Consider the following 26,287-nt stretch of genomic DNA (forward strand, 5'->3'; position numbering starts at 1 on the left):
ATGAGGGGGGCAGAGAAAGAGAAAAAAAACAAACATCGACGTGAGAGAGACACATCAATTGGTTTCCTACCACAGGATCCCCAACCAGGGCTGGGAATCAAGCCTGCAACCAAGGTACATGCTCTTTTTTATTTTTAATGTATTTTATTGATTTTTTACAGAGAAGAAGGGAGAGGGACAGAGAGTCAGAAACATCGATGAGAGAGAAACATCGATCAGCTGCCTCCTGCACACCTCCCACTGGGGATGTGCCCGCAACCAAGGTACATGCCCTTGACCGGAATCGAACCCGGGACCCCTCAGTCCGCAGGCCGACGCTCCATCCACTGAGCCAAACCGGTTAGGGCCCAAGGTACATGCTCTTGACCAGAACTGAACCCGAGGGCTGATGTTCTATCTACTGAGCCAAACCAGCTAGGGCTAAAGAAATTTTTTAAAACATGCAAATAACATATGCTGTTTTTGGATCCCAAATCACATAATAAAAATAATAAAAACATGAAGGGAATGATAGATAATAAATTAAAATGCAGTTACCTCAGAGGAAGGAGGGAGAGATACAGAGTTGGGTAGGGAACCTATTTGATGGGTTTCAGCTAGAGCTGAAATACTTTGTTTCTTATCTTTTTTGTTTTTATTGATTTCAAAGAGAGGAAGGGAGAGGGAGAGAAGGATAGAAACATCAATGACAGGAATCAAACCTTGACCTCCTGATGGCAGGGCACTTTGTTTCTTAAAGAAAAAGACTTGAGCCCTCACCAGTTTGGCTCAGTGGATGGAGCGTCGGCCTGCGGACTGAAGGGTCCCGGGTTCGATTCCGGTCAAGGGCATATACCTTGGTTGCGGGCACATCCCCGGTGGGGGGTGTGTAGGGGGCAGCTGATGGATGTTTCTCTCTCATCGATGTTTCTGACTCTCTCTCTCTCTCCCTTCCTCTCTGTAAAAAATCAATAAAATATATTTAAAAATGGATTAATAAATATATTTTTTTAAAAAAGAAAAAGATTTGAGGCAAATTACAAAATGTTGAGATCTGTTGGGAGAAGAGTCCCCAGGTATCCATTATATGATTGTGCATTTGAAATATTTCATAATTTAGCCCTAGCTGGTTTTGCACAGTGGATAGAGGGTCGGCCTGCGGACAGAAGGGTCCTGGGTTTGATTCAGGTCAAGGGCACATGCCCGGATTGCGGGCTCGATCCCCAGTAGGGGGTGTGCAGAAGGCAGCCAATCAATGATTCTCTCTCTTGATGTTTCTATTTTTCTCCCTCTCCCTTCCTCTCTGAAATCAATAAAAATATATTTTAATAAATAAATATGTATATATTAAAAAAGAAATTTTTCATAATTTAGAAGAGTAAAAAGAATCCTGCTGGTGTTAAATTGATTTCATAGATTAATTTGGGGACACATTTATTCAATGTTGATTCTTAATGCCTGGAACATTATATGTCTCTCTATTTAGGTCACTTTTTCTTTTTTTTTTCTTTTTTAAAGGATCTCATTGCCATTTTTTAAAAAAAATATTTTATTGATTTTTTTACAGAGAGGAAGGGAGAGGGAGAGAGAGAAACATTGATGAGAGAGAAACATCAATCAGCTGCCTCCTGCACACCTCCCACTGCGGATGTGCCCGCAACCAAGGTACATGCCCTTGACAGGAATCGAACCTGGGACCCTTGAGTCTGCAGGCCGATGCTCTATCCACTGAGCCAAACTGGTCAGGGCAGGTCACTTTTTCTTATCTGTAAAAATGTATAGAGCTTATACTTTTCTTGCTCAATCTGTTCACAGGAAGTTGATGAATTTTGTTATCATGATGAACAATGTCATTTTCTGTTATGTTTTCTAATTTTGTATCACTAAAGGAAAACTATTCAATTTCTTGTTCAACCTTATTTCTAGTCACCTTGCTTACTTGCTTCTCTTATTAGGTCTAATATAATTCTCTTGAATTTTCTAAGCAAATAATATCAATGGACTTCAGCCAAAGGCCAACTGGTGAACAAAGTAGGGTTTATTAGCTTATCATAACAAGGGAGAAAGCGCATCATGGAAAACTCTGGGGCATCTTAGTAAGAGGGGGTTCAGAAAAGACATGACAGGATGTGGGTTTGTGATGATCTCAGGGAGCGTTAAAGAAGCAGGACTTGCCCTGACCGGTTTGGCTCAGTGGATAGAGTGTCGGCCTGCGGACTCAAGGGTCCCGGGTTCGGTTCCAGTCAAGGGCATGTACCTTGGTTGCAGGCACATACCCAGTAGGGAGTGTGCAGGAGGTAGCTGATCGATGTTTCTCTCTCATCGATGTTTCTGACTCTCTATCCCTCTCCCTTCCTCTCTGTAAAAAATCAATAAAAACATATTTTAAAAAAAAGAAGCAGGACTTGCCCTAGCTGATTTGGCTCAGTGGATAGAGCATCAGCCTGCGGACTGAAGGGTCCTGGTTCAATTCCGGTCAAGGGCACATGCCTGGGTTGCGAACTCGATCCCCAGTAGGGGCCATGCAGGAGGCAGCCGATCGATGATTCTCATCATTGATGTTTCTATCTCTCTCCCCCTCTCCCTTCCTCTCTGAAATCAATAAAAATATATATTTAAAAAATAAAAAATCCTCACCTCAGGATTTTTTTTAAAAAATATATTTTATTGATTTTTTTTACAGAGAGGAAGGGAGAGGGATATAGAGAAACATCGATGAGAGAGAAACATCGATCAGCTGCCTCCTGTACACCCCCTACTGGGGATGTGCCCGCAACCAAGTTACGTGCCTTTGACCGGAATCGAACCTGGGACCCTTCAGTCCGCAGGCTGACGCTCTATCCACTGAGCCAAACCGGTTAGGGCACCTCGGGATTTTTTTAAAAAGAAGCAGGACATCACTGTGGATTTGGCTACTAACAGAAAGTTCAGGTAATTCTATGGTGGAGTATCTGAATCATTCATATCTAGAAGACAAAAGGAATGAAGCAGTCACCAGTAAGGAGGCAGCAGCCACTCAGACAGGACAGAGGGTGTTTGGTCATTTTGTGGTTTGGACAATGTTCATGTTTTTGTCTGTACCCAGACTTGATTATAGAGTGGCCTGATTTTTGTCTTGATGCATCATGGTGACAGAGTGACCTTGTCTGATGTTGATATCTTGTGGGCTCGTTCTTGTTCAACAGGAGAACGCCAAGGCCTACAGGTGAGGGCCAAGCCAGCCCCTCGAAACACCAAGGCCTACGTGTTAGCATCAGGCCAGCTCCAGGATGTCAGGGACTGCATTTCTCTTTCTCAGGATCCCTTTTGTCCAAGTCAGTGTTGTGATCACCCTGCACAGACAGACAGACCACCCCCGCCCCGCACACACACCTAAAATTTAGTTCGAAGGTTAAGCCACACACACAGGCACAACGAAGGTATGAAATGGTTTATTATATAATGAGGCTTTCTGGAGAGAGCAGAAAAAGGAGACTGGTTTGGGATTTTAAATATAATCATTTTTTTAAAATATTTTTTTATTGATTTCAGAGAGGAAGGGAGAGGGAGAGAGAGAGAAACATCATGGTTTAGCATCCATCTATAAACCAGGAGGCCCCAGTTGGGGCACATGCCCTTGGTTGCAGGCTCAATCTCCAGTGTGGGGCATGCAGGAGGCAGCCAATCAAATGATTCTCTCATTATTGATGTTTTTCTCTCCCTCTCCTTCTCCCTTCATATCTATAATCAATAAAAATATATTAAATAAAAAGAAACATCAGTAATGAGAAAGAATCATTTGATCAGCCACCTCCTGCACGCCGCCCACTGGGAATGGAGCCAGCAACCCAGGCATATGCCCTCACCTGGAATCAAACCCTGACCTTCTGGTTCCTAGGTCGATGCTCACCCACTGAGCCACGCCAGCAGGGCTGGTTTGGGATTTTATCGTGGCTAGGGGGTGGAGCCAGGGTGAGGGATCCCACACACAACCGAATTTTGGGTTGGTTTGAACTTCCTGCCCGTACCAAAGGAAGGAACACCCAGTCTTTCTTTTTTTTTAAAAAAAAATATTTTTATTGATTTTTTACAGAGAGGAAGGGGGAGGGATAGAGAGTCAGAAACATCGATGAGAGAGAAACATCAATCAGCTGCCTGCTGCACACCTCCCACTGGGGATGTGCCCGCAACCAAGGTACATGCCCTTGACCAGAATCGAACCTGGGACCCTTCAGTCCCTAGGCCGACGCTCTAGCCAGTGAGCCAAACCGGCCAGGGCCACCCAGTCTTTCTTATAGCTTGCCTAGATACGGGGGAAAGGGTGAGAGGGAGGGCATGAAGCTTAAAAACTGTCACCAGTCAAAGAAAACAAAAAAAAAATGGGAACAGATTCTTTATTATAGTCAGATGAAGTCAGGACACGCCTCTGTGTATTCTGGTCTCCACCATTGCCGAGATTTTGCCAATCTGGAGGTGGCTCACAGAGAGCTGTTTCTAGAAGGACCAGGGCTAGTCCCTCCGGTGCCTTCTGTTGCATACGGAGCCGTGGACTCCTCTGATATGACAAGGGCTGCGCTGTGGCATTTGAATGCACCACAACCAGTTCCAGAAATGATGGTGATTGGTCCTCATAATCGACCCTGGAGACAAGGGCCTAGTTGACCAAACGCACGCAGGCCATGGAAACATGTCCCAAAGTCCAACTGGTCTCTTGGAGACAGCCAGGTGGCTTTTTCTTTTAGCCTCATCAGAAATTATTCTACCTGACCGATAATATTTATGTAAGTACAGCAAGAAGCGTTTGCTAAAGCATAGACGCCCCATTGGCTGGCCAAAGGAAATCAAGGGTTATGAGCTTGCTCATGACAACTCTGGTAATGAATTCATTCATTCATTCATTCATTCACTCATTTTCCTTCTCAGTAGGGGACACTACTAAGTAATTTTTGTTTATCCAGTCTTCTGTCGAACAGACTGTGTGGAATCCACTTCTTCCCATAGATCCTGAGCTCCCGTGCCCCATTATCTAATCTAGATTGGCTGTTTTGTAGACATTGCTTTATTATTATTATTATTTTAAAATATATTTTATTGATATTTCACAGAGAGGAAGGGAGAGGGATAGAGAGCTAGAAACATCGATGAGAGAGAGACATCGATCAGCTGCCTCCTGCACGCCCCCCACTGGGGATGTGCCCGCAACCAAGGTACATGCCCTTGACCGGAATCGAACCCGGGACCCTTCAGTCCACAGGCCGACGCTCTATCCACTGAGCCAAACCGGTTTTGGCGCTTTATTATTTTCTAGCATTCGGTGTTGCTGACAGATGTCTGATGTCAGTGTGATTTTCATTCCTTTCTGAGTAATCTGGTTTGTATAAATGAACAAGAATGTATCCATGCCCTTCAATCTCCCTTCATTCATTCATTTTCCTTCTGCTTTCTTTTCTTTTAAAAAAAAACTTTATTGTTGAAAGCATTACCTATGTCCCCTTTTTCCTTCATTGACCCCTTTTAGCAGCCCCCTCTCCTCCCCCCTCCCCCCCCCCCACCCCAGGCCTTCACCACCCTATTGTCTGTGTCCATGGGCTATGCATATATGCATACAGTTCTTTGGTTAATCTCTTCCCACCCACCCACCCTCCCCCGCCTTCCCTCTGAGATTCAACAGTCTGTTTGTTGCTTCTTTTGTCTCTGGATCTATTTTGTTCATCCGTTTATTTTGTTCCTTAGATTCCACATGAGTGAGATCATGTGATCCTTGTCTTTCACTTATTTCACTTAGCATGATACTCTCCAGGTCCCTCCAATGTAAATTGGTTTGTCGAACTTCTAGAGTAGAAGTTGTGTCATTTGTGAGATCTCCTGAACTGAGAGACAATTTGGGAGCCACCTCTCTGACTGTACCGTTCCCACCGTGAGAATTGCAGTTCACATGAAGAGGAAGTCAGCTCCCCCTACTGGCAGTTCGGAGGAGCCTGTGCTTGTCTCATTTTTGGAACTGAAAATCCTCAGGGCAAATGGCCCACAGGAGGAACGTAAATCTAAATATTTGAATGTCTGGAATGATTTTCCTGAATACACAGAGGAAGTTGGTGTGCAGCGGGCAGGTGTAAGCCTCGTGTATCCTTGTGGAACACAGACTGTATTGGAAGTAGATATATCATTTATTTTTCACATCTGTCTTTCTTTTTTTTTTTTTTAATATATTTTATTGATATTTTACAGAGAGGAAGGGAGAAGGATAGAGAGTCAGAAACATCGATGAGAGAGAAACATCGATCAGCTGCCTTCTGCACACTCCCCACTGGGTATGTGCCTGCAACCAAGGCACATGCCCCCGGCCGGAATCGAACCCGGGACCCTTGAGTCCGCAGGCCGACGCTCTATCCACTGAGCCAAACCGGTCAGGGCCACATCTGTCTTTCAATTATAGTTAATATATAATATTATATTAGTTAAAAATATTGTATTAGTTTAAGGTGTACAACAGAGGATGAAAAAGGCAATTTGTATGCCTCAAGAGGGACATATTTCTTTGTGCGGGTGTGTGTTTTGTTAATCCTCACCCGAGAATATTTTTCCATTGATTTTTAGAGAGAGTGGGAAAGGGAAAGACCAAGAGAAACATCGATGTGAGAGAAACACATCGATTGGTTGCCTCCTGCACGCACCCCAACCAGGGCCCGGGCCAGGGAGGAGCCTGCAACTGAGGTACATGCCCTTGACCGGAATCGAACCCGGTACCCTTCAGTCCTCAGGCCAATCTCTATTTACTGAGCCAAACCGACTAGAGCAAGAGGGACATATTTCTGCCCTAACCGGTTTGGCTCAGTGGATAGAGCGTCGGCCTGCAGACTCAAGGGTCCCAGGTTCGATTCCGGTCAAGGGCATGTACCTTGGTTGCGGGCACATACCCAGTAGTGAGTGTGCAGGAGGCGGCTGATGGATGTTTCTCTCTCATCGATGTTTCTAACTCTCTATCCCTCTCCCTTCCTCTCTGTAAAAAAATCAATAAAATATTTTTTAAAAAAAGAGGGACATATTTCTTGAGTGAAGTTCAACAGTAGCAGCAAAACAGCTTGGAGTGTCTCCGAAGAGAACAAAGTGCCCCCATGTTAGGTCCCATTTCTGAAGAGCTAGGTCATGCTGACTTAGTTGTAATGACTTCAGCAGAAACAGTCTGTGAGACCAATGTCCAAATTTTACAAGGTCAAAGTTTGAGAGTAATGTTAAGTACCAGAAGGGACTTATAGAAACAAAGGTCCCTTCTGGGGTATTTAAAAGAGCAGCATTATTAAATTTTTTATCAGTTGCAGGTAGGTGTGTGTGTGTGTGTGTGTGTGTGTGTGTGTGAGAGAGAGAGAGAGAGAGAGAGAGAGAGAGAGAGAGAGAGAGAGAGAGATTTAGCAATCAAATACAGAGTTGCAGCCAGTCTGAGAAAACACACAGGAGAGTTGTGTTTTTTTTTCCCTTAAATGGCAAAGGAGACCATAGGAGATCAAAGAATAAGGGAGATCATACTGAGAGAGAGATATTTTTTAATATATTTTTTATTGATTTCAGAGAGGAAGGGAGAGGGAGAGAGAAAGAGAGATAGAAACATCAATGATGAGAGAGAATCACTGACCGGCTGCCTCCTGCACACCCCACACTGGGGATCAAGCCTGCAACTTGGGCATGTGCCCCTAACCGGAATCGAACCCAGGACCCTTCAGTCTGCAGCTCTATCCACTGATCCATACCAACTAGGGATATTTTATTTGCTTACTAGATAGTGTCAAAGTACAATAATAGCTAAAATTAATAGTGGAATACAAAGAAAAAATACTGAAGAATCAAAATTAATTTATTAATCTATTTTTGTATTTATTTATTTTAATTCCTCACCTGAGGATATTTTTTCCATTGATTTTTTAAAAGAGAGAGTGGAAGGGAGAGGGAGAGACAGAGAGAGAGAAAAAAACATCGATGTGAGAGAGACACTTTGATTGGTTGTGTCCCACATGCACCCCGACCAGGGCCGGGAACATGCAACCAAGGTTCGTGCCCTTGACCAGAATGTGCCTTTGATTGGAATCGAACCCGGGACCCTTTAGTCCGCAGGCCTATGTTCTATCCACTGAGCCAAAACAGGTAGGGCTATTAATCTATTTTTGAACTACATTTGGCATACAATATTATATTAGTTTCAGATATACAACATAGTGATTAGACATTTATGTACCTTACGAAAGGATCACCCAGATAAGTCTAGTACCCATCTAACAACATACACAGTTATTACAATATTATTATTTTTAATTTTAAAAAAATATATTTCTTTTTTTTTAATATTTTATTGATTTTTTACAGAGAGGAAGGAAGAGTGATAGATAGTCAGAAACATCGATGAGAGAGAAACATCGATCAGCTGCCTCTTGCACACCTCCTACTGGGGATGTGCCCGCAACCAAGTTACATGCCCTTGACCGGAATCGAACCTGGGACCTTTCAGTCCGCAGGCCCACGCTCTATCCACTGAGCCAAACCGGTTTTGGCTAAAAAATATATTTCTTTATTGATTTCAGAGAGGAAGGGAGAGAGAGATAGAAACATCAATGATGAGAGAGAATCATTGATTGGCTGCCTCCTGCACGCCCCCCAATGGGGATCAAGCCCGCAACCCGGGCATGTGCCCTTGACCGGAATCGAACGTGGGACCCTTCAGTCCGCAGGCCAACACTATCCACTGAGCCAAACCAGCTAGGGCTATTATTTTTAATTTTTAAAATACATATATATTTTAACAATGTATGTTTTTATTTATTTTTAAAATATATTTTTATTGATTTCAGAGAGGAAGGGAGAGGAAGAGAGAGAGAAACATCAATGATGAGAGAAAACCATTGATCAGCTGCCCCCTGCACACCCCTGACTGAGGATCAAGCCCACAACCGAGGCATGTGCTCTTGTCTGGAATCGAACCGAGGACCATTCAGTCCACAGGCTGACACTCTATCCACTGAGCCAAACCAGCTAGGGCATTTTTAAATTTTTTTTATTTTAGAGAAAGAGAGGAAGGGAGACAGACAGACAGACAGAGACAGAGAGACAGAAACATCAAGTTGTTGTTTGATTTATTTATGCATTCATTGGTGGATGTGCCCTAACCTGGGGTTGTGCCCTGACCCGGGATTGAACCCGGAACCTTGGTGTGTGGGGTCGATGCTCCAACCAACTGAGCTATCCAGCCAGGGCAGAATAATATTGACTATATCAGAAGTGAGATTTTCTGATATAGTCAATATCAGAGAGACACATTGGTTGATTCTTGTATGTGCCCTGATGGGGGATCAAACCCACAATGTCTCTCTGGTACTTAACATTAATCTGTGATGCGCACTGACCACTTGCACTAAAATCTGGCTCAGCGCTCTTGGGCAGAAGCTGAACACTTCTGTAGCCATCAGCTTCTGGAGAATTCCTAAGAATCCGTAGTTTGAAGCCCATGAATGTGCTTTCCATTGCTGCTCCAGGGTGGTTTTTCCTTTGATCATGCAGGCTTTGTTTAGGAGGGTGCTTCGGAAATGCAGACATCTGGAGGCGTCATCTGAGACTCCAGTTGTATTAAATCACATTGGTCTGTAAAGGCGTAGACACCAGGATTCGAAGTGAAATTACAAAACACTGTGGGTAGTCTGTTATTAACTGAGAAGTAGCTAACTAGAGGTGGTCCCCGGGGAAATTAGATCTGATTGCCATCAAGGCTAAGGGCAACACTTCAGTTCTTGGAAGTCTGAGGCTTTCTCAGAACTTTGTTTTTAGAATTTCGTTTGGTCTCTCTACTTTTTCTGAAAATTAGGAATGATAATGGCTGTAGAGTTTCCTTTTTTTGTGGCCGTAGAGTTTCTGAGGGTTAAAACTATACAGAGTTTTTGACATACAGAAGGCCAAGAGACATATGAAAACATGCTCAAAGTCATTAATCATTCGAGAGATGCAAATCAAAACGACAATGCGGTGCCATCTCACACCTGTCAGAATGGCTATTATCAACAAATCAACAAACTGACAAGTGCTGGAGAAAAGGGAACCCTCGTGCACTGCTGGTGGGAATGCAGACTGGTGCAGCCACTGTGGAGAACAATATGGAGTTTCCTCAAAAAACTAAAAATGGAACTCCCATTTGACCCAGTAATCCCATTTCTAGGAATATATCCCAAGAAACTAGAAACACCAATCAGAAAGGATATATGCACCCCTGTATTCATAGCAGCACAATTCACCATAGCTAAGATTTGGAAACAGCCTAAATGCCCATCAGCAGCTGAGTGGATTAAAAAACTGTGGTACATCTACACAATGGAATACTACGCTGCTGTTTCAAAGAAGGAACTCATACCATTTGCAACAGCATGGATGGACCTGGAGAGCATTATGCTACGCGAAATAAGCCAGTCCGAGAAAGATAAATATCACATGATCTCACTCATTGTGGAATATAATGAACAACATAAACTGATGAACAAAAATAGAGCCAGAGAAAAAAATATTTTAGAATAAAATAGAAGTAATCCTGCTATTTGCAGATTTTTAATATTTCCTACAACTTTTGTGATATTATACTATGTTAGTACAGTTTTGGTAATTTTATTATTTTTTTTAAAATATATTTTATTGATTTTTTTACAGAGAGAAAGGGAGAGGGAGAGAGAGTTAGAAACATCGATGAGAGAGAAATATCAATCAGCTGCCTCTTGCACACCCCCTACTGGGGTTATGCCCGCAACCAAGGTACATGCCCTTGACTGGAATCGAACCTGGGACCCTTGAGTCCACAGGCCGACTCTCTACCCACTGAGCCAAACCAGTCATGGCGAGTTTTGGTAATATTATATTTAAAATCTTTCTTTTGAAATAGTAATGTTTATTGCACGTAAATGGCTAATTATTTTGTATCTACAATCTGGTAATAGATTTATTTTGTATATTGTAAAAAAATAAAAAATAAAGCATAAAAAAACTATACAGAGTTTTAAAATAACAGAGTTATTTTTAAAATATATTTTTTATTTTAAAGAGGAAGGGAGAGGGAGAGAGACAGAAACATCAATGATGAGAGAGGATCATTGGTCGGCTGCTTCCTGCATGCCATACACTGGGGATTAAGCTCACAACGAGGCAGGTGAGCTGACCTGGAATTGAACCATGACCTTCTGGTTCATAGGTCAATGCTCAACCACTGAACCGCCAGCTGAGCAATTACAGAGTTGTTTAAATATGTGCAATGCGTGTCCCTGTTATTGGAAAGATGAGATACCCCATTAGGAATACGAAAGGGAGCCATCTCCCCTATTATTTCAGGAGAAGCTTAATTCACCTGGAAAAGAAACCACAAGTACATGCTCATGGCCCCTTTGGAAGTGTTTAAAAGGGCCTTGAATCTTTGGTTCCTATCAACATCCTGCCTTTACAGTCTTTGCCATCCTATATAATAAAACCCTAATATGCAAATCGACCGAACCGCAGAATACCAGTCACTATGATGCGCACTGACCACGGGGGGGGGGGGGGGGGTGGGGGGGGGGCAGCCACTCAACGCAGGAGCTGCCCCCTGGTGGTCAGTGTGCTCCCACAGGGAGAGCATAGCTCAGCCAGAAGCCAGGCTCATGGCTGGCGAGCAAAGCGGTGGTGGCTGGAGCCTCTCCTGCCTCCGCTGCAGGCGGGTGGTAAGGAGCGAGGGGTCCCGGACAGCGAGAGGGCGCAGGCTGGGCTGAGGGACCCCCCAGTGCATGAAATTTAGTGCACCAGGCCTCTAGTGATTATATATTGGAGGTATGACATTCAAGGGTACTTTCCCAGTAAGACCCTTAAAGTTACCCTATCACCCGACCAGGTGGCTAAATTGGTTGGAGGGTGGTCCCATACACCAAAAGGTAGCGGGTTCGATTCCTGGTCAGGGCACATATCGATTGGTTGCACCCACCACAACTGGGGACTGAACCGGCAACCCAGGGCATGTATGTGAGACAACACTCCAACCAACGGGACCACACTGGCCAAGACTGTTTATTGACGTATTGATAATAGCCATTCTGACAGGTGTAAGGTGATATTTCCCCTTTTGCAGAACTGATGTAGCTATTCATAGACCTTTATTTTTGTTGTTGTTAATCCTTACACGTGGATATTCTTTCTTTTTTTAAAATTTCTTTATTGATTAAGGTATTACAAATGTGTCCTTATCCCCCCATTGCCCCCCACCCCCCACTCATGCCCTCCCCCCCCCCCCGTGGATATTCTTTCCATTGATTTTTTTTTAGGAAGAGTGGAAGGAGGAGGAGGAGGAGGAGGAGGAGGAGGAGAAAGGAGAGAGACAGAGAGAAACATCAATGTGAGAGAGACACATTGATTGGTTGATTCTTGTATGTGCCCTGATGGGAGAATCAAACCAACTGAGCTACCTGGCCAGGGCCAAAGGACTGAGGGCTTTAATTTCTTTTTTTAAAAAATATATTTTATTGATTTTTTACAGAGAGGAAGGGAGAGGGATAAAGAGCCAGAAACATCGATGAGAGAGAAACATCGATCAGCTGCCTCCTGCACCCCCCCCACTGGGGATGTGCCTGCAACCAAGGTACATGCCCTTGACTGGAATCGAACCTGGGACCCTTCAGTCCGCAGGCCGACGCTCTATCCACTGAGCCACACCGGTTAGGGTGAGGGCTTTAATTTCTTGCTGGCTATCCCCTGGAGGCCACTGTCAGCTCCTAGAGACCATCCTCTGTTCCTTACTGCAAGAGGTTCCCCAAAGTGGCCACTTGCTTCATCAGAGCCAGCAAGGGAGTGAAAGTCTCCTCCCTTGAAATGACAAGATGGTTGTCTCAAACTCATCTATATATATAAAAGCCTAAGTGACCGTTTGACCATTCCACCAGTAGCTATGATGGGCGCTGACCACCAGGGGGCAGATGCTCCGATTGGTAGATTAACTTGCTGCTGGAGTCCGGCTGATTGAGACTGGGCGAGACAGGCCAGACATGTCCTGGAGCCCTCCCGCAGTCCCTCCCCAGCCGGCCGGCCCGATAGGGGTCCCTCGGCCTGGCCTGCGCCCTCTCGAAATCCAGGACCCCTCAGGGGATGTCGGAGAGCCACTGGCCAGGCCAAGGGACCCCACTGGTGCACAAATCCATACACCGGGCCTCTAGTTTTTAACATAATTAAATACATGTAAGCATATACTTCTGGTCACCTTAGTCATGCACATACTCAAGGGGAGGGTATTACACAAGAATGTGAATGCCAGGGGGCAAGGATCATGGGAGCCACCTTAAGCATGTGTCCATTATACCAGCCTTGGGTATTTAATCTTCAGCTCCATAAGGAGATGCATATAATGATTTTCATTGTAAAGTTGTTTGTAATACTGAGGAGATGAAGGCAGAATCAATGGATTAGATAAACTCATAGCAACATAAATGGATCTTTCTTTTCTTCGATTTTAATTTATGCCATGTTACCATACTTCATTTTAACTCCAAAATGCAAATATCTTTATCCAATTATAATAGTAATACATACTTACTGCAACATTTTTTTTCAGACAACAAAGTGTAAAGAAGAAAGTGACAAATCATTAGTTATTTCCCCACCCATATATCACCACTAACATTTCCTTCCCATGGATACACAGTTTTACCAAAGATTTTTTTCCCTTTGATGTGCCATTTTAAGTGGCTTGAAATACTCTCTGGAACAATGAATGGGTAAAACCTACCTATCTATGTATTTATATGAAAACAAATAAATCCAGACAGTAAAATAAAGACAGAGGCAGTAGGAGGGTTGTAAAGATAGAGAGAAAGAGAGGCAGGGAGAGACAGATGGGAGAGGAAGACAGTTACCAGTATGAGCACAGAAGGACAAAGAGAACCACGGAGAGCCATAGAGAGAGATGAAGACACTAGCAAAGAAATAAGGACAAGGATGGAAAGGAGCATGTATTGAGGTCCTACTGAATGTCATTCTTATTAAAACTTCAAAGTCACTATGAGAGGCAGTTACTAGTAACCCCTTTATGCAGGTGATGAGGCGAGCCTTAGAATGGTGAACTGACTTGTCCATGGTCACATCACCCGAATTGAACCCAATGCCCTGTAAAGGGCTTGGTCCATAGAGGCGTTCTGTAACTGTTCATCTAGTAAACAAAGCCATATAGTTGCTCCTCAAGGCAGAAGAGGTGGGGACCAGACCCCCATTCCACTCATCTGAGTCAATTTTTCCAGTCTGTTTGTTAAGGCGACAGCAAGGTCTGTTGCCTGGGCAACTGCCCTCCAAGTGCCATGGCAACCGCCATCACAGTCTCCAGCTCTCCACCTTGCCCCTTGGGCATCTCCATGGAGACGGGCCGGATGGAAAGGTTGCAGGGGGAACTCGGAGGATGCGCCTGCGTCTAGTGGCGGGAGGGGGTGGGCAGGAGATGGCAGGCCCCCCCAACCCCCCACCCCGGCGTGCGCAGTCGCAGAGCACCGCAGCCTGGACCGCTAGCCCAGGCGCTGCGCATTTGCCAGCCAGTCCGCCCGTCCGGAGCCCGGCTCGCTGGGGCAGCATGGCGGGGTCGCCACTGCTCGGCGGGCCGCGGGCCGGGGGCGTCGGCCTTCTGGTCCTGCTGTTGCTGGGCTTACTTCGGCCGCCCGCCGCTCTCTGCGCACGGCCGGTAAAGGTGCGACCCCGATCGGGCAATGGGGGTGGGGAGGATGCTACCCCAGCCTTGCTGGCCCTGGCTCCCGGGATGTGCGGAGACATCTGTTAGGGTGGCCCGGGGTCCAGCCGCCAGGGCCAGGCTGGGTCTCTGGGCATTCGGGTGGCCGTATCTTGGGCTCAGCCCGCAGCCGCGCCCTGCCCATCCCTCCCCTCCTGGCGCCCGTGGCGCTGTCCATGGGACCAGCACATATTACGGAAGGGATGCGCGCATCCATATGTGTGCGCGTGTGATGTGATGACAGGGGGTGAGGTGTGGTGTCCTTGTGTGTGGTGTCCTTGTGTGTGTCCTTTGATGTGAGCGCTTCTGAGGGTCCACACAAAGGTGTCGTTAATGGGTCCGGTTGTGCAGTGCGCGTGAATGCCGGGGGTGCTTCTGTGTGCCTTTTCTTAGTAACACCCTGTGTATGTTTGTGAATCCTATAGCAATGACGTGACCTTTGGGCGTGTCTGTGTTTGTGTGTGTGTGCGTGCATGCGCGCGCGTGTTTATGCGCGCACACGAGTATGCGATTTCGGTTTTGCTTGGGAGGGCGTGGTCTTTGCATCCCCGTGTCCATTTCGGTTAGACTGAGTAAGATTTTGGACGTGTGTTCATGATGCTGTTTCTCCCTGTGTCTTTGTGCAGCTATGTCATTGTGGGATGAGGGGCCATGTCTCTGCTGCATTGTGTCTTTTTTTAATTTTTATTTATTTTATTTTTTTAAAGATATATTTTATTGATTTTTTACAGAGAGGAAGGGAGAGGGTTAGAGAGTTAGAAACATCGATGAGAGAGAAACATCGATCAGCTGCCTCCTGCACACTTCCTACTGGGGATGTGCCTGCAACCAAGGTACATGCCCTTGACCAGAATCAAACCTGGGACCCTTCAGTCCATAGGCTGACGCTCTATCCACTGAGCCAAACCGGTCAGAGCTGTGTCTTTTTTTAAAATATATATATATATTTCTTTATTGATTTCAGAGAGGAAGGGAGGAGAGAGAGATATAGAAACATCAATGATGAGAGAGAAACATTGATGGGCCGCCTCCTGCACACCTCCCACTGGGGATCCAGCCGGAAACCCAGGCATGTGCCCTTGGCCAAAATCGAACCTGGTACCCTTCAGTCCGCAGGCCAATGCTCTATCCACTGAGCCAAGCTGGCTAGGGCTGCATTGTGTCTTTAAGGGGGTGGTGCGTGTCCTTGCATCTGGATAGCTTGGCCATTGTAACTGCATGAGCAGCCATGCGTGAATGTGTGCAGTTCTTTTCCCGTGCATGTGGCAGTGCTGGGTTGCATATGTGATTTCAAAAACTATTAAATATTGTATATATGACATAATATAATTAACATATATGTTCAATGTAAAGAATAATGAGAAAATAACCCCCATGGGTATCTACCACTCAGTTTAAGAAACAGAACGTGACCAAAGAAACCCCTCTCCCATAATGATGATCCTACATTTCCTGTTTTTTGATCCCTTACTTTTGTTTGTACCTTATGACATATGCAATATCTTGTTTAGTTTTTCCTCATGGAAATGGAATCCTAGCGGTTCTGGTCTCTGGTCATCACTAGGAAGTCATTAGGTGACTTAGTCTCAGGTATCTCCAGTGGAATTTGGTTTCTCTCTCTACACTGGTTGTGAGATAACCTCCACATTGAAGTGTGTGGCTATAATTCATTTTTAAACCTTTTTATTTATTGATTTTAGAGAGAGGGAGGGAGGAAAGGAGGGAGGGAGGGAGGGAGAGAGAGAGAGAGAGATTTGCCCTAACGCGCAACCTTGGCATATTGGGATGATGCTCTAACCAGGGTCTATAATTCATTTTTATTGCTGCATAATATTCTATCCTATGAGTATATCATTAGTATATGAGTGCCTTGGCCAGGTAGATCAGTTGGTTAGAGCGTTGTCCTGATACATCAAGGTTTCAGGTTTGATCCCTGCTCAGAGCACACATGAGAATTAACCAACAAATGCATAAATAAATGAAGCAACAGATCTCTTTCTCTGAAAAATCAATAAATAGAAATTTTTAAATATATTTCATTGATTTTTTCACAGAGAGGAAGGGAGAGGGAGAGATAGTCAGAAACATCGATGAGAGAGAAACATCAATCAGCCGCCTCCTGCACACCCCCCACTGGGGATGTGCCCGCAACCAAGGCACATGCCCTTGACCGGAATCGAACCTGGGACCCTTCAGTCCGCAGGCCGACGCTCTATCCACTGAGCAAAACCGGTCAGGGCAATAAATAGAAATATTTAAAAAGCATATGAATATACCATGGTTTATGGATGCATTCTCAATGTCAGTAGACATTTGGGTTGTTTCCAGGCTTTTCTTTCTTTCTTTTTTTGCTCCTTCCACTTTTATACGATTACAAACAGTGCTGCTGTAATTTTTAATGAACTTGTGTCCAGTAGCAGCTGAACAAAAGCTACGCTGGAGTGTAATACCCCAGGAGTGGGTCACAGGAGATGTACATTGTTTTAGACATTGCCGAAATGTTCTTCAAAGTTATTTTGGCAATTGATTGACAACCAGCAACGTATGAGAGTTTCCATTTTTTGCACTTCCATGCCAACGTTGGGCATTATTAGACTTTTTGCCTTTTTTATAAAAATATATTTTATTGATTTTTTACAGAGAGGAAGGGAGAGGGATAGAGAGTTAGAAACATCGATCAGCTGCCTCCTGCACACCCCCCACTGGGGATGTGCCCACAACCAAGGTACATGCCCTTGACTGGAATTGAACCTGGGACCCTTCAGTCCGCAGGCCGACGCTCTCCACTGAGCCAAACCGGTTAGGGCAAGACTTTTTGCCTTTTTAGCAACCTTTTGGCTGTGTTATGCATCGTATCTCACTGGTATTTTAATTTGCATTTTCCTGATCACTACTTAAATTCACTATGTTGTTTCATATAGTTAGTAACTGTTTTTGTTTCCTTTTTGTGAAATAGTTGACCATGAGTTTTGCCTGTTTCTTATTGCTTTTAAATGTTCTTTTTTTAAAAATATATTTTATTGATTTTTTACAGAGAGGAAGGGAGAGGGATAGAGTTAGAAACATCAATGAGAGAGAAACACCGATCAGCTGCCTCCTGCACACTCCCCACGGGGTATGTGCCCGCAACCAACGTACATGCCCCTGACTGGAATCGAACCCGGGACCCTTGAGTCCGCAGGCCGACGCTCTGTCCACTGAGCCAAACCGGTTAGGGCTTAAATGTTCTTTGAATACTGGATACTAACCCTTCATTCAGTTTGTGTTGCAGGCATCTTCTCCCACTCTGGCTTACTTTTGGTTCTTATTTTTAAAGTTAATTTTATTTTATTGTATTGATTTGGAACGTTGACGTGAGAGAGAAACAGGGATGAGTTGTCTCCTGCACGTGCCAGAGTGGGAATTGAACCCGCTACCTTTTGATGTACTGGACGATGCTCCGACCACAGAGCCACTGGCCAGGGCTACTTTGCATTCTTTTTACGGTGTCTTCAGACAAAAAGAAATTCTCAGTTTGAATGTAGTCAAATTTATTTCTTTTCCATTTTCTCAAATTTGGGTCAGTTGTTCCTGCATGATTTATTTTATTTTATTTTTTTTAATATATTTTATTGATATTTTACAGAGAGGAAGGGAGAGGGACAGAGAGCTAGAAACATTGATGAGAGAGAAACATCGATCAGCTGCTTCCTGCACACCCCCCACTGGGGACGTGCCCACAACCAAGGTACATGCCCTTGACCGGAATTGAACCCGGGACCCTTCAGTCCGCAGGCCGACGCTCTATCCACTGAGCCAAACCGGTTTTGGCCCTGCATGATTTATTGAAGAAGTCTGAGCTGTCCCCACTGCCCTGCAGTGCCACTCTGTCATGTAGCATGTGTCAATATGTGTGCATCTGTTTCTACGCTGTCTTCAATCCTGTTGTTTCCTGTGCTGTGTCTAATCTTCTGTTTAACTTGCCCGTTTAGTTGTTTAGTTTTTAATTTGATTTAAAATATATTATTAGATGTTCTAGATATTTATTTCTCAAATCTTCATTCATAGTCAGTTTTATGTCCTGGCTCATACTCTTTTTTTTTTTTTTTAATATATTTTATTGATTTTTTTACAGAGAGGAAGGGAGAGGGATAGAGAGCTAGAAACATCGATGAGAGAGAAACATCGATCAGCTGCCTCCTGCACACTCCCCACTGGGGATGTGCCCGCAACCAAGGTACATGCCCTTGACCGGAATCGAACCCGGGACCCTTCAGTCCGCAGGCCGACGCTCTATCCACTGAGCCAAACCGGTTTTGGCCTGGCTCATACTCTTGATACCCTCTTTTATTTCTTTAAACTGAAATTATATCAAAACTGAACTGCAAATTAGTCACTGGATAATTTATTCTACAGATAGACTTGCATACATGCCAAATGATATATGAACATCATTATTCATTCCAGCATCATTTATAAGATAGCAAAAGATTGGGAACACCCCAAATGTTCATCAATTGAAGACTGGTTAAATATTGTACATCCACACAAAATGGATTCAATGCAGAAGGTGGGGGTGGGGGTGGGGAGACAAAAAAGAAAAAAGAAAGGATGTTTTTAAGGGACTGATGTAGATCCAGATTCCCAAAAGCAAGGTGTGAAGTCTGCTACCTTTTGGGTAAAACAAGTGGACAATAGGAGCCTATAAAATGCAAACATAGGTTCCCATTGTCCACAATATTAACATAGAAAAGTCTATAGCTGTCTTATCTGCCATTTCCAGAAGCCCTGGAGCAAGTTCTGAATCACTAGGAAATTGCTATGTGGGGGGAATCTAGGGGTCTTTTGGGGTCTTAAGTGTGTCTGGAGATATTTGGGGGTCTCCAGTGGCCTTAGGGGTGCCTGGGTATATTTGAGGAGCCACGGTGCCTTTGGAGACCCCCGGGTTTGGGGTCCCTGGCCTGACGGACGCCCTCTTTCCCTCCACTTTGTCTTTCCGCAGGAGCCCCGCGGCCTGGGTGCAGCCTCGACGCCCTTGGGTGAGGCCGGGATCCCCAGGCGCTTCAGACGGGCAGCGCCTCGGGGCGAGGCGGCAGAGGCCGTGCAGGAGCTGGCACGGGCGCTGGCGCACCTGCTGGAGGCCGAACGGCAGGAGCGGGCGCGGGCCGAGGCGCAGGAGGCCGAGGACCAGCAGGCGCGCGTCCTGGCGCAGCTGTTGCGCGTCTGGGGCTCTCCCCGCACCACCGACCCGGCCCCGGGCCTGGAGGACGATCCGGACGCGCCCGCCGCGCAGCTGGCCCGCGCCCTGCTCCGCGCGCGCCTCGACCCCGCCGCCCTCGCCGCCCAGCTGGTCCCCGCCCCTGTCCCTGCCGCGGCACTCCGACCCCGGCCCCCAATCTACGATGATGGCCCCGCGGGCCCCGAGGCTGAGGACGCCGGTGACGACACGTCTGATGTGGACCCCGAACTGCTGAGGTAGCGGTCACGGGGATGGGCGGGCGCCTGCATCTCGGGCGAACACGTGAATTCTGGGACCCTAGGAGGGAGTGAGGCCCTGGACCCAGGGTGTGGGTATAGAGATGTCTGGCTGGGGGACTTCGAAGCCTGGTTTTGGGGGGGGCGGGGGGAGGAGGGGGAAACGGGACAGTAAGGGGTTGCAGGGCCGTCTGGGTCCTAGGGCCGGGGCGTTGATAAGCCGACACACCCTTACTGCGTCCGTTCTGCTCCCCTGCAGGTACTTGCTGGGGCGGATCCTCACGGGAAGCGCGGATTCCGATGTTGTGGCTGCCCAGCGCCGCCGCCTCCGCCGCGCTGCGGCCGACCAGGACCTGGGCCCTGATGCACCACCTGATGGGGTGCTGGGGGCCCTGCTGCGCGTGAAGCGCCTGGAGACCCCCGCGCCCCTGGCGCGCCGCCTCTTGCCGCCCTGAGCACCGCCGGGGATCCTGCTCGCCCTCGGGTCCAGGGCCACCCCTCACCCCGCCCCCGACACCCCAACTCCTCAAAGGCGTGACTGCTCCCCCGCCGGCGAGGGCCCTTGATCGCCCCTCCCACTCCCCCGACTGCTGCCCGCTCCTCCCCCACCCCCCCACCCCCATGGCTCCTCAGCTGCTGGCTGGGCTGCTCCTCCGCCACCCATGGCCGCCCCTCCCCCGACACCCGCAGGTCCCCCCTAGCCGTAGTTACTGCCCTCAGAACGCCCCAAGATCGCCACCCCGTGCCCCACAATAAATAAGATCTAAAGCAGCTATGCATTGTCTCAGTGGCAGTTTCTAGGGGCTGGTGATGGCCGCTTTTTTTTTTTGATGGCCACTCTTAAACCAGGAAGAGCGGCCCCTCGCCTTGGTCTGACTCTTTAGAGACCCCTTCTTTAGTTTGTGCCCCATTTCTAGGCCTCACTCGGGCTTTGGTGCCACTTGCAAGCTACCAGCATAAGAGAAAGGGAGTGGACTGCAAAGCCAGGGCTCAGCCCTCCCCACCCATTCACGTATTGGCATGAAACTGAGCAGTAGCAGAAATGAGAATCTGGGCCTCCAGGTCGTTTAAAAAAAATGTTATTTGTCAAGGTAGAATGATAGGACATATCTTACATTTGTTAGCTTGATTTGTAATGTTTAAATATTTCTATTGTATAGAACCCACTCTATCTGTATTACCTAGTTCTGGAGATACTAGGAGTTGGTGTTGGTAGCTGGTCTGTGGTCATGGCCTTTGCATTGGCTATTTCCTCTGTCCCTAGTTATCTGCAAGTTTTTGCTTAAATGTCACCTACTCAATAAGGCTTTCCTTGACCTCCCTGTCATGCTTTATCCCTTCATCTGCCTTTAATACATAGCCTTATGTCATACAAGGACAGGGCTTGTGTGTGTGTGTGTGTGTGTGTGTGTGTGTGTGTGTGTGTGTGTCTGCCTCTACATCCTTTGCACCTAAAGCCAGGCCTGGCACACAGCGGGCTTTCCCACATTTCTTGAATGAAAGAGCTCTCACAATTCAACTACCATTCTAACCAGTTTCACACCCACCCACATAATGCTTGGCATGGAGGCAGCTTTGAAACCTGAGAACACCATTTATTTCATTTTCCACAAAATCTCTGAATTTGACAAAACATAACCAACAGTATGTTCCACATTACCAAAAAGCCCACCACCGAACGAAAACCTCCGCAGAAGAGGGGTCCATCTATCCTAAATACACCCGGTGTCCCACACAGCTAGTCTTGGGGTTCTCATAGCAAGGAAGCATCCCCCTGGCCTGGGGGATGGTCCATGTTTCTTGATCAAGACCTTCAGGCCACAGAGCAGCCACAGTGGCACATGGTCTTCTGGTGCCGGGACTTACTCTCAGCCTCCTTTGCCATGGCCTCCTGCACCTTCTGGATCTCGTGGATGAGCAGGGCAAAGGCCTCCTCTACACCTTGCCGCGTTTTGGCTGAGGTCTCCACGAAGGGGGCCCCCCAGCTCTTGGCTAGAGCTACAGCAGCAGCATGAGCATCTCCAGCGGTGGTCACAAGGTCGCACTTGTTGCCCACAAGGACGAGGGGCCGGGTATAGTGAGGGCCCCAGGTGGCCCGCATCTGCTGCAGCTGGGTTAGAGACGACGGGTCATCCAGGGCGAAGACACCCAACACACCATCCCCAACAGCCAAGCACTGGTCACGCAGGGCCTTGTGAGTGGGCTGCCCGGCTGTATCCAGCACATTCAGAATGTAGCCGCCGTGGTCCAGGGTCACCTCCTTCCAGTAGGAATCCTGGATCGTGGGGTCATGGTCTTCCACAAAGCACTGGTGGTTCAGCTGGATGGTCAGTGCACTCTTGCCCACCCCACTGGCGCCCACCACCACCGCCTTGTACTCCGGCAGCTGCTTGCCCCTGGAAGGTGCCGGAGTCTTGCGACTCTCCTCCTGGGCGCCAGGGCTCCAGGTGCCCAGGCCCAGATCAAGCATGCTAGGCTTTTTGGGGCGCGCCATGCTCAGGGAAGAGATGCAGACAGCAGGCCCTGCGACTGTGAAAAGAAAGACAATAGGGGGGCGGGGGCCAGGCAGTAGTAGTTTAGGTGAGGAGACCATGGGGGCAAGGGGCAGCTGGGGTCACTGAGTCAACATTTACTGCGTGCCCAGTGTGTGCTAATCACCTTCTAATATGTTATACACATTATTTATATTATTTTCTTTCATTTCCTTCTACTGCATAAGTTCTGTGAAGGCAGGGGTTTTAAAAACAGCTTTGTTGAGATAGTTTATATACCATAAAGTTAACCTAGTTAAAGTGTACAATCAATGACTCAGTATATTCACGGAGTTGTGCAACCATCAGCAATCTAATTTTAGAACATTTTCTTCACCCCAAAAGGGACCCCCCCCCCGCCCATTAGCTGTCCTGCCGCACTCCAGAGGGATGGCAGGGATGTCAGGGATGTCGTTGGCTTGGTTTTGAGTTTTTGACTGTTGAACCCCAGCCCAGCACAATGCCTGTCATACAGTAAGAGCTGAGCAATATTCCTGCCCCCCCGCAGGGAGTATATGTTCTAAAAGGTGGGGACAATGAACTAAATAAATAAGCAAATTATGAGGTCTGTTAGCCCACCCCACTCTCGCCCACCACCAGTCTTTATTACCTATTCAACATACCGCTACCAGGAACCTACTGTGTGGCAAGGTGCGGGGGGGGGGGGAAATAGATAACAAATCTTGGCCCTCAAAAATGTGACGATGTAGTCAGGAAGACAGAAAACAAGAAAGATATTTGAGCAACAGGTGATAAGCATGCAGAGGTGCTTGGTTAATGTTAGCATTTTTGTTATGATTCAATTTTCATTCATTACTGCGAGAAGCTCCTGGCATACCGGGTAGGGTGATGGACGTGGGAATGGGGGTAGTGGGAGGTGTGGGGGTGGGTATGGGGCAGTGAATGAAATAAAGTCCCTGCCCTTGGGAGGATTAGATTCTAAAAGTGAGAAAGAGACCGTAAACAAGATAAGCAAGTAAATTACCAAGCAATTAGAAGAGCATGGGCACACAGCAGGCACTCAGTGAAATGAGTGTTATCTATTAATAGCAAATCACCGTTAACTCATTCAATACACATCCTGATCTTAGTTCAGTGTGTGGCCTCAGGAAAAGCATCTTAATGGCTGCTCTCCCAGGAAACCCAGGAGCAATGGCAGTTTGGGGGTAGATGTGGGGGGGGGGGGCGGTTTCTGTTGTTTCAGAGCCAGAGGTCAGTAAGGTCCAGCTGTGTGGTCCTCAGCCCAGCCAGAGATCCCTGAAAAGTTATTGGATGTGCTCGCCCAGAAAGGGGGCATGGTGAGGAAAGAGTTAAACAGGACAGAGTTCTGGGGGTCCCCCAAGTTGGGGAGACAGAAAGAGGGAGAAGATTTAGCTCTGAGGACAAACTGGGAGGAGGGGGTGAGGGCGGCGGATGTGGAAAGGAGAGGTCGGATTGTGGTATATTCTGAAGGTGGAATTATCTGGCAGGTGAAATTCAGAGGCAGGGGAGGGGGTGAAGGATGACTCCTCAGTTTTGGGCCTGGGCAGATGGAAATCTGAGGGTTCCATTATTTGGGGGTGGGGACATTTGAGATGGGCTCCTCCCGCTTGGCAAGTCGCCATGGCTGTGACTATGATCTTAAAAGCACTAGGTATTGCTTACGGAGAACCATCTACCTGCCGGCCATGCCAACACTCAGGCCTCCTGACACCCTGGTGAGGCGTGGGCTACCATCAGCGCAGCCACCCTATCAACGAGGAGCAGCAAGGGAGGCTCGGAGAAGCCTGAGGTCCCACAGCCCATCAGAGATCAGCAGACGACAGGTCTCACCTTCGCAACCACTTGCTGCGCCAAGTGCTATTGGAGTGTCATTATGGGGTTCTTAAGACCCGGAGACCCCCCTCCCCCACCCCACCGCACCCCACCCCCATCCCCGCTGCCAGGACCGCATCCTTTGTGTGTCCTTTGTGTTCGCCTAAATACCTGTGGGGGGTGGGTTGGGGGTGGCAGATTCAGGGAGAGTGGGGGGTAGGGGGACCACCCCAATGTGAGCCCTTACAAGCCCCCCTTCAGGGCTAGCCCGGGACAACCTCCACCGTACTTCCCCGTGACTAAGCCAGGTGCAGTGGAAAGTTTGGGGCAGGGAGGAGTGACTCCCAAATTTTACCCCAAATCCCTGACCTTGTGCTCAGTCTGGACCATCTCGGCCAGTTTTTCCTCAGGCGGGACAGGGTAGGGCACGGGAAGGAACCCCTCACCCTGAGGCTGGGTCTGCGGGTTCGCAGCCCCGTTCCCGCCTGCACGGTCCCCGGCCCAGCTCGGCCTCCACAAAGCCGGAGGCCGGAGGGGCTGGGATGTGGTGGCTGCCCCCCTGAGGAGAAGCGGCAGAAGAGGAAGGGTCCCCGTAAAAACCACCTCGGTCGCGCTCCTACAGCCCTAGGTGGAGAGCCCTCCCAGGTCGGGGCTGGGCTCACCTCAGTCCGGGAGAGGAGTTTGCGCTGGGACCCGAACTCGCTGCAGCTCTGACAGGACCAGCAGTGGAAGAGGTGCAGCACTAACCCCGGAGCAGAGAGCGGGGGGCGGGGGATACGCATGCGCCTGGCCCGCCCTCAGGCCCCTCCACCGGCAGCTCCCCTCCCCTCGCCTCGCCCCCCGCCCGGAGTGAGAGGGTGAGCGCAGGTCTTGCCCCTGCCTGCTGGTGCCGCCAAGGAAGTCTGATTGGGGTGCGCTGCCCCGAGGCCAGACCACCGCGCGCGTGGGCCCTCTGCGTGGGGCTGCGCCTCGCCCTTACCTTGCCCCATGAGGGCTGCGGTTTGGGGTTTTTAGTGTATTTGGGATGTCGGATTTTTGACTTGAGTGGCTAGACTTTGGGAAATGTTTTGGGAGGGCCTCTTTGAGGCCATGGAGCCTGCACTGCCGCAAGCAGGCTTTTTGGTAGCTTGGGAGAGGGTTGTCTGTTCCTGCAGGGAAAGAGGTGCCAGAGAGCTTCATGTCCGTTCCTGGAGGGAAAGAGTGGCAGAGGAGTGGTTATTCCGTCAGGGCATAAAGAACCTGGTATGAGGTAGACATGTGCCAAGGCTAAAACATTCCCCAGACTCCCTTGCAGCTATCATAGTCACAGTTCTGACCAATGAGATGTAAGCAGGGGTTACTGGAGGGGGCATCCAGAATGTTCCTTAAAGGAAGGACTGAGCTAGCCACAGCTCCCTTCCCCTTCCCCATTCCCTTTCTTCTTGACTGGGTGGGGCTCTGGTGATCATTTTGGGGCCATAAAGTAGCCATGAAGAAAAGTCCAGAAAACCTCAGCCTTGGACTTGAGTTGCCAAATTCTCATGTGGGAGAAATAAAACCTCCAAACTATCTTCCAATTCCCAGCCCTTGGTCCATAGTAGGTATTCCTTCCCCCAAGAAGCTACCACCTATGATTACAAAATTTAAGTATGTTAAACCTGGACACGCCCCTCATCCAAATCTGGACAAAAAGACAGGTGGGGAAACTGAGGCCTGGTGAGGACACTTCCTGATAGTTTTCTTGCCTTCTCAGCCCAGGGTGTAGTTGAGACTGGCCGTGAGGCTCCTATTTCTAAGGCACTTGTTTTCTCACGGATTCAACCATTTA

At 47.7% G+C, this 26,287-nt stretch overlaps 2 protein-coding genes across 3 annotated transcripts; one reads left to right on the top strand and one right to left on the bottom strand.

The window, feature by feature from the left end:
* Positions 1-14,274: 14,274 nt before the first annotated feature.
* Positions 14,275-20,930, top strand: PCSK1N (proprotein convertase subtilisin/kexin type 1 inhibitor). Of its 2 annotated transcripts, none has more exons than XM_080653913.1 (3): positions 14,275-14,662; positions 19,683-20,155; positions 20,415-20,930. In XM_080653913.1, exons 1-3 carry the CDS (start codon positions 14,381-14,383, stop codon positions 20,608-20,610), a joined length of 951 nt encoding a protein of 316 aa, XP_080510039.1. In that variant the 5' UTR covers positions 14,275-14,380; the 3' UTR covers positions 20,611-20,930. The 2 variants fall into 2 exon arrangements, with proteins under 2 accessions (XP_080510039.1, XP_080510040.1); XM_080653914.1 differs by having other exon boundaries at positions 14,447-14,656.
* A 1,038-nt stretch (positions 20,931-21,968) lies between these two features.
* Positions 21,969-22,649, bottom strand: ERAS (ES cell expressed Ras; the record flags this gene model as incomplete). The annotated part of the gene is made up of 1 exon (XM_080652948.1): positions 21,969-22,649. One exon carries the CDS (start codon positions 22,647-22,649, stop codon positions 21,969-21,971), a length of 681 nt encoding a protein of 226 aa, XP_080509074.1.
* Between the last annotated feature and the right edge of the window lie 3,638 nt (positions 22,650-26,287).

This window comes from Plecotus auritus (genome assembly GCF_963455305.1).
Source record: "Plecotus auritus genome assembly, chromosome: X".
In the NCBI taxonomy this organism is placed as follows: Eukaryota; Metazoa; Chordata; class Mammalia; order Chiroptera; family Vespertilionidae; genus Plecotus; species Plecotus auritus.

Coding starts and splice junctions, on each gene's coding strand:
- PCSK1N (XM_080653913.1), top strand. CDS start 14,381: ATGCGCCTGCGTCTAGTGGCGGGAGGGGGTGGGCAGGAGATGGCAGGC. Junction 14,663..19,682: donor TCTGCGCACGGCCGGTAAAG/GTGCGACCCCGA, acceptor GTCTTTCCGCAG/GAGCCCCGCGGCCTGGGTGC. Junction 20,156..20,414: donor GTGGACCCCGAACTGCTGAG/GTAGCGGTCACG, acceptor GCTCCCCTGCAG/GTACTTGCTGGGGCGGATCC.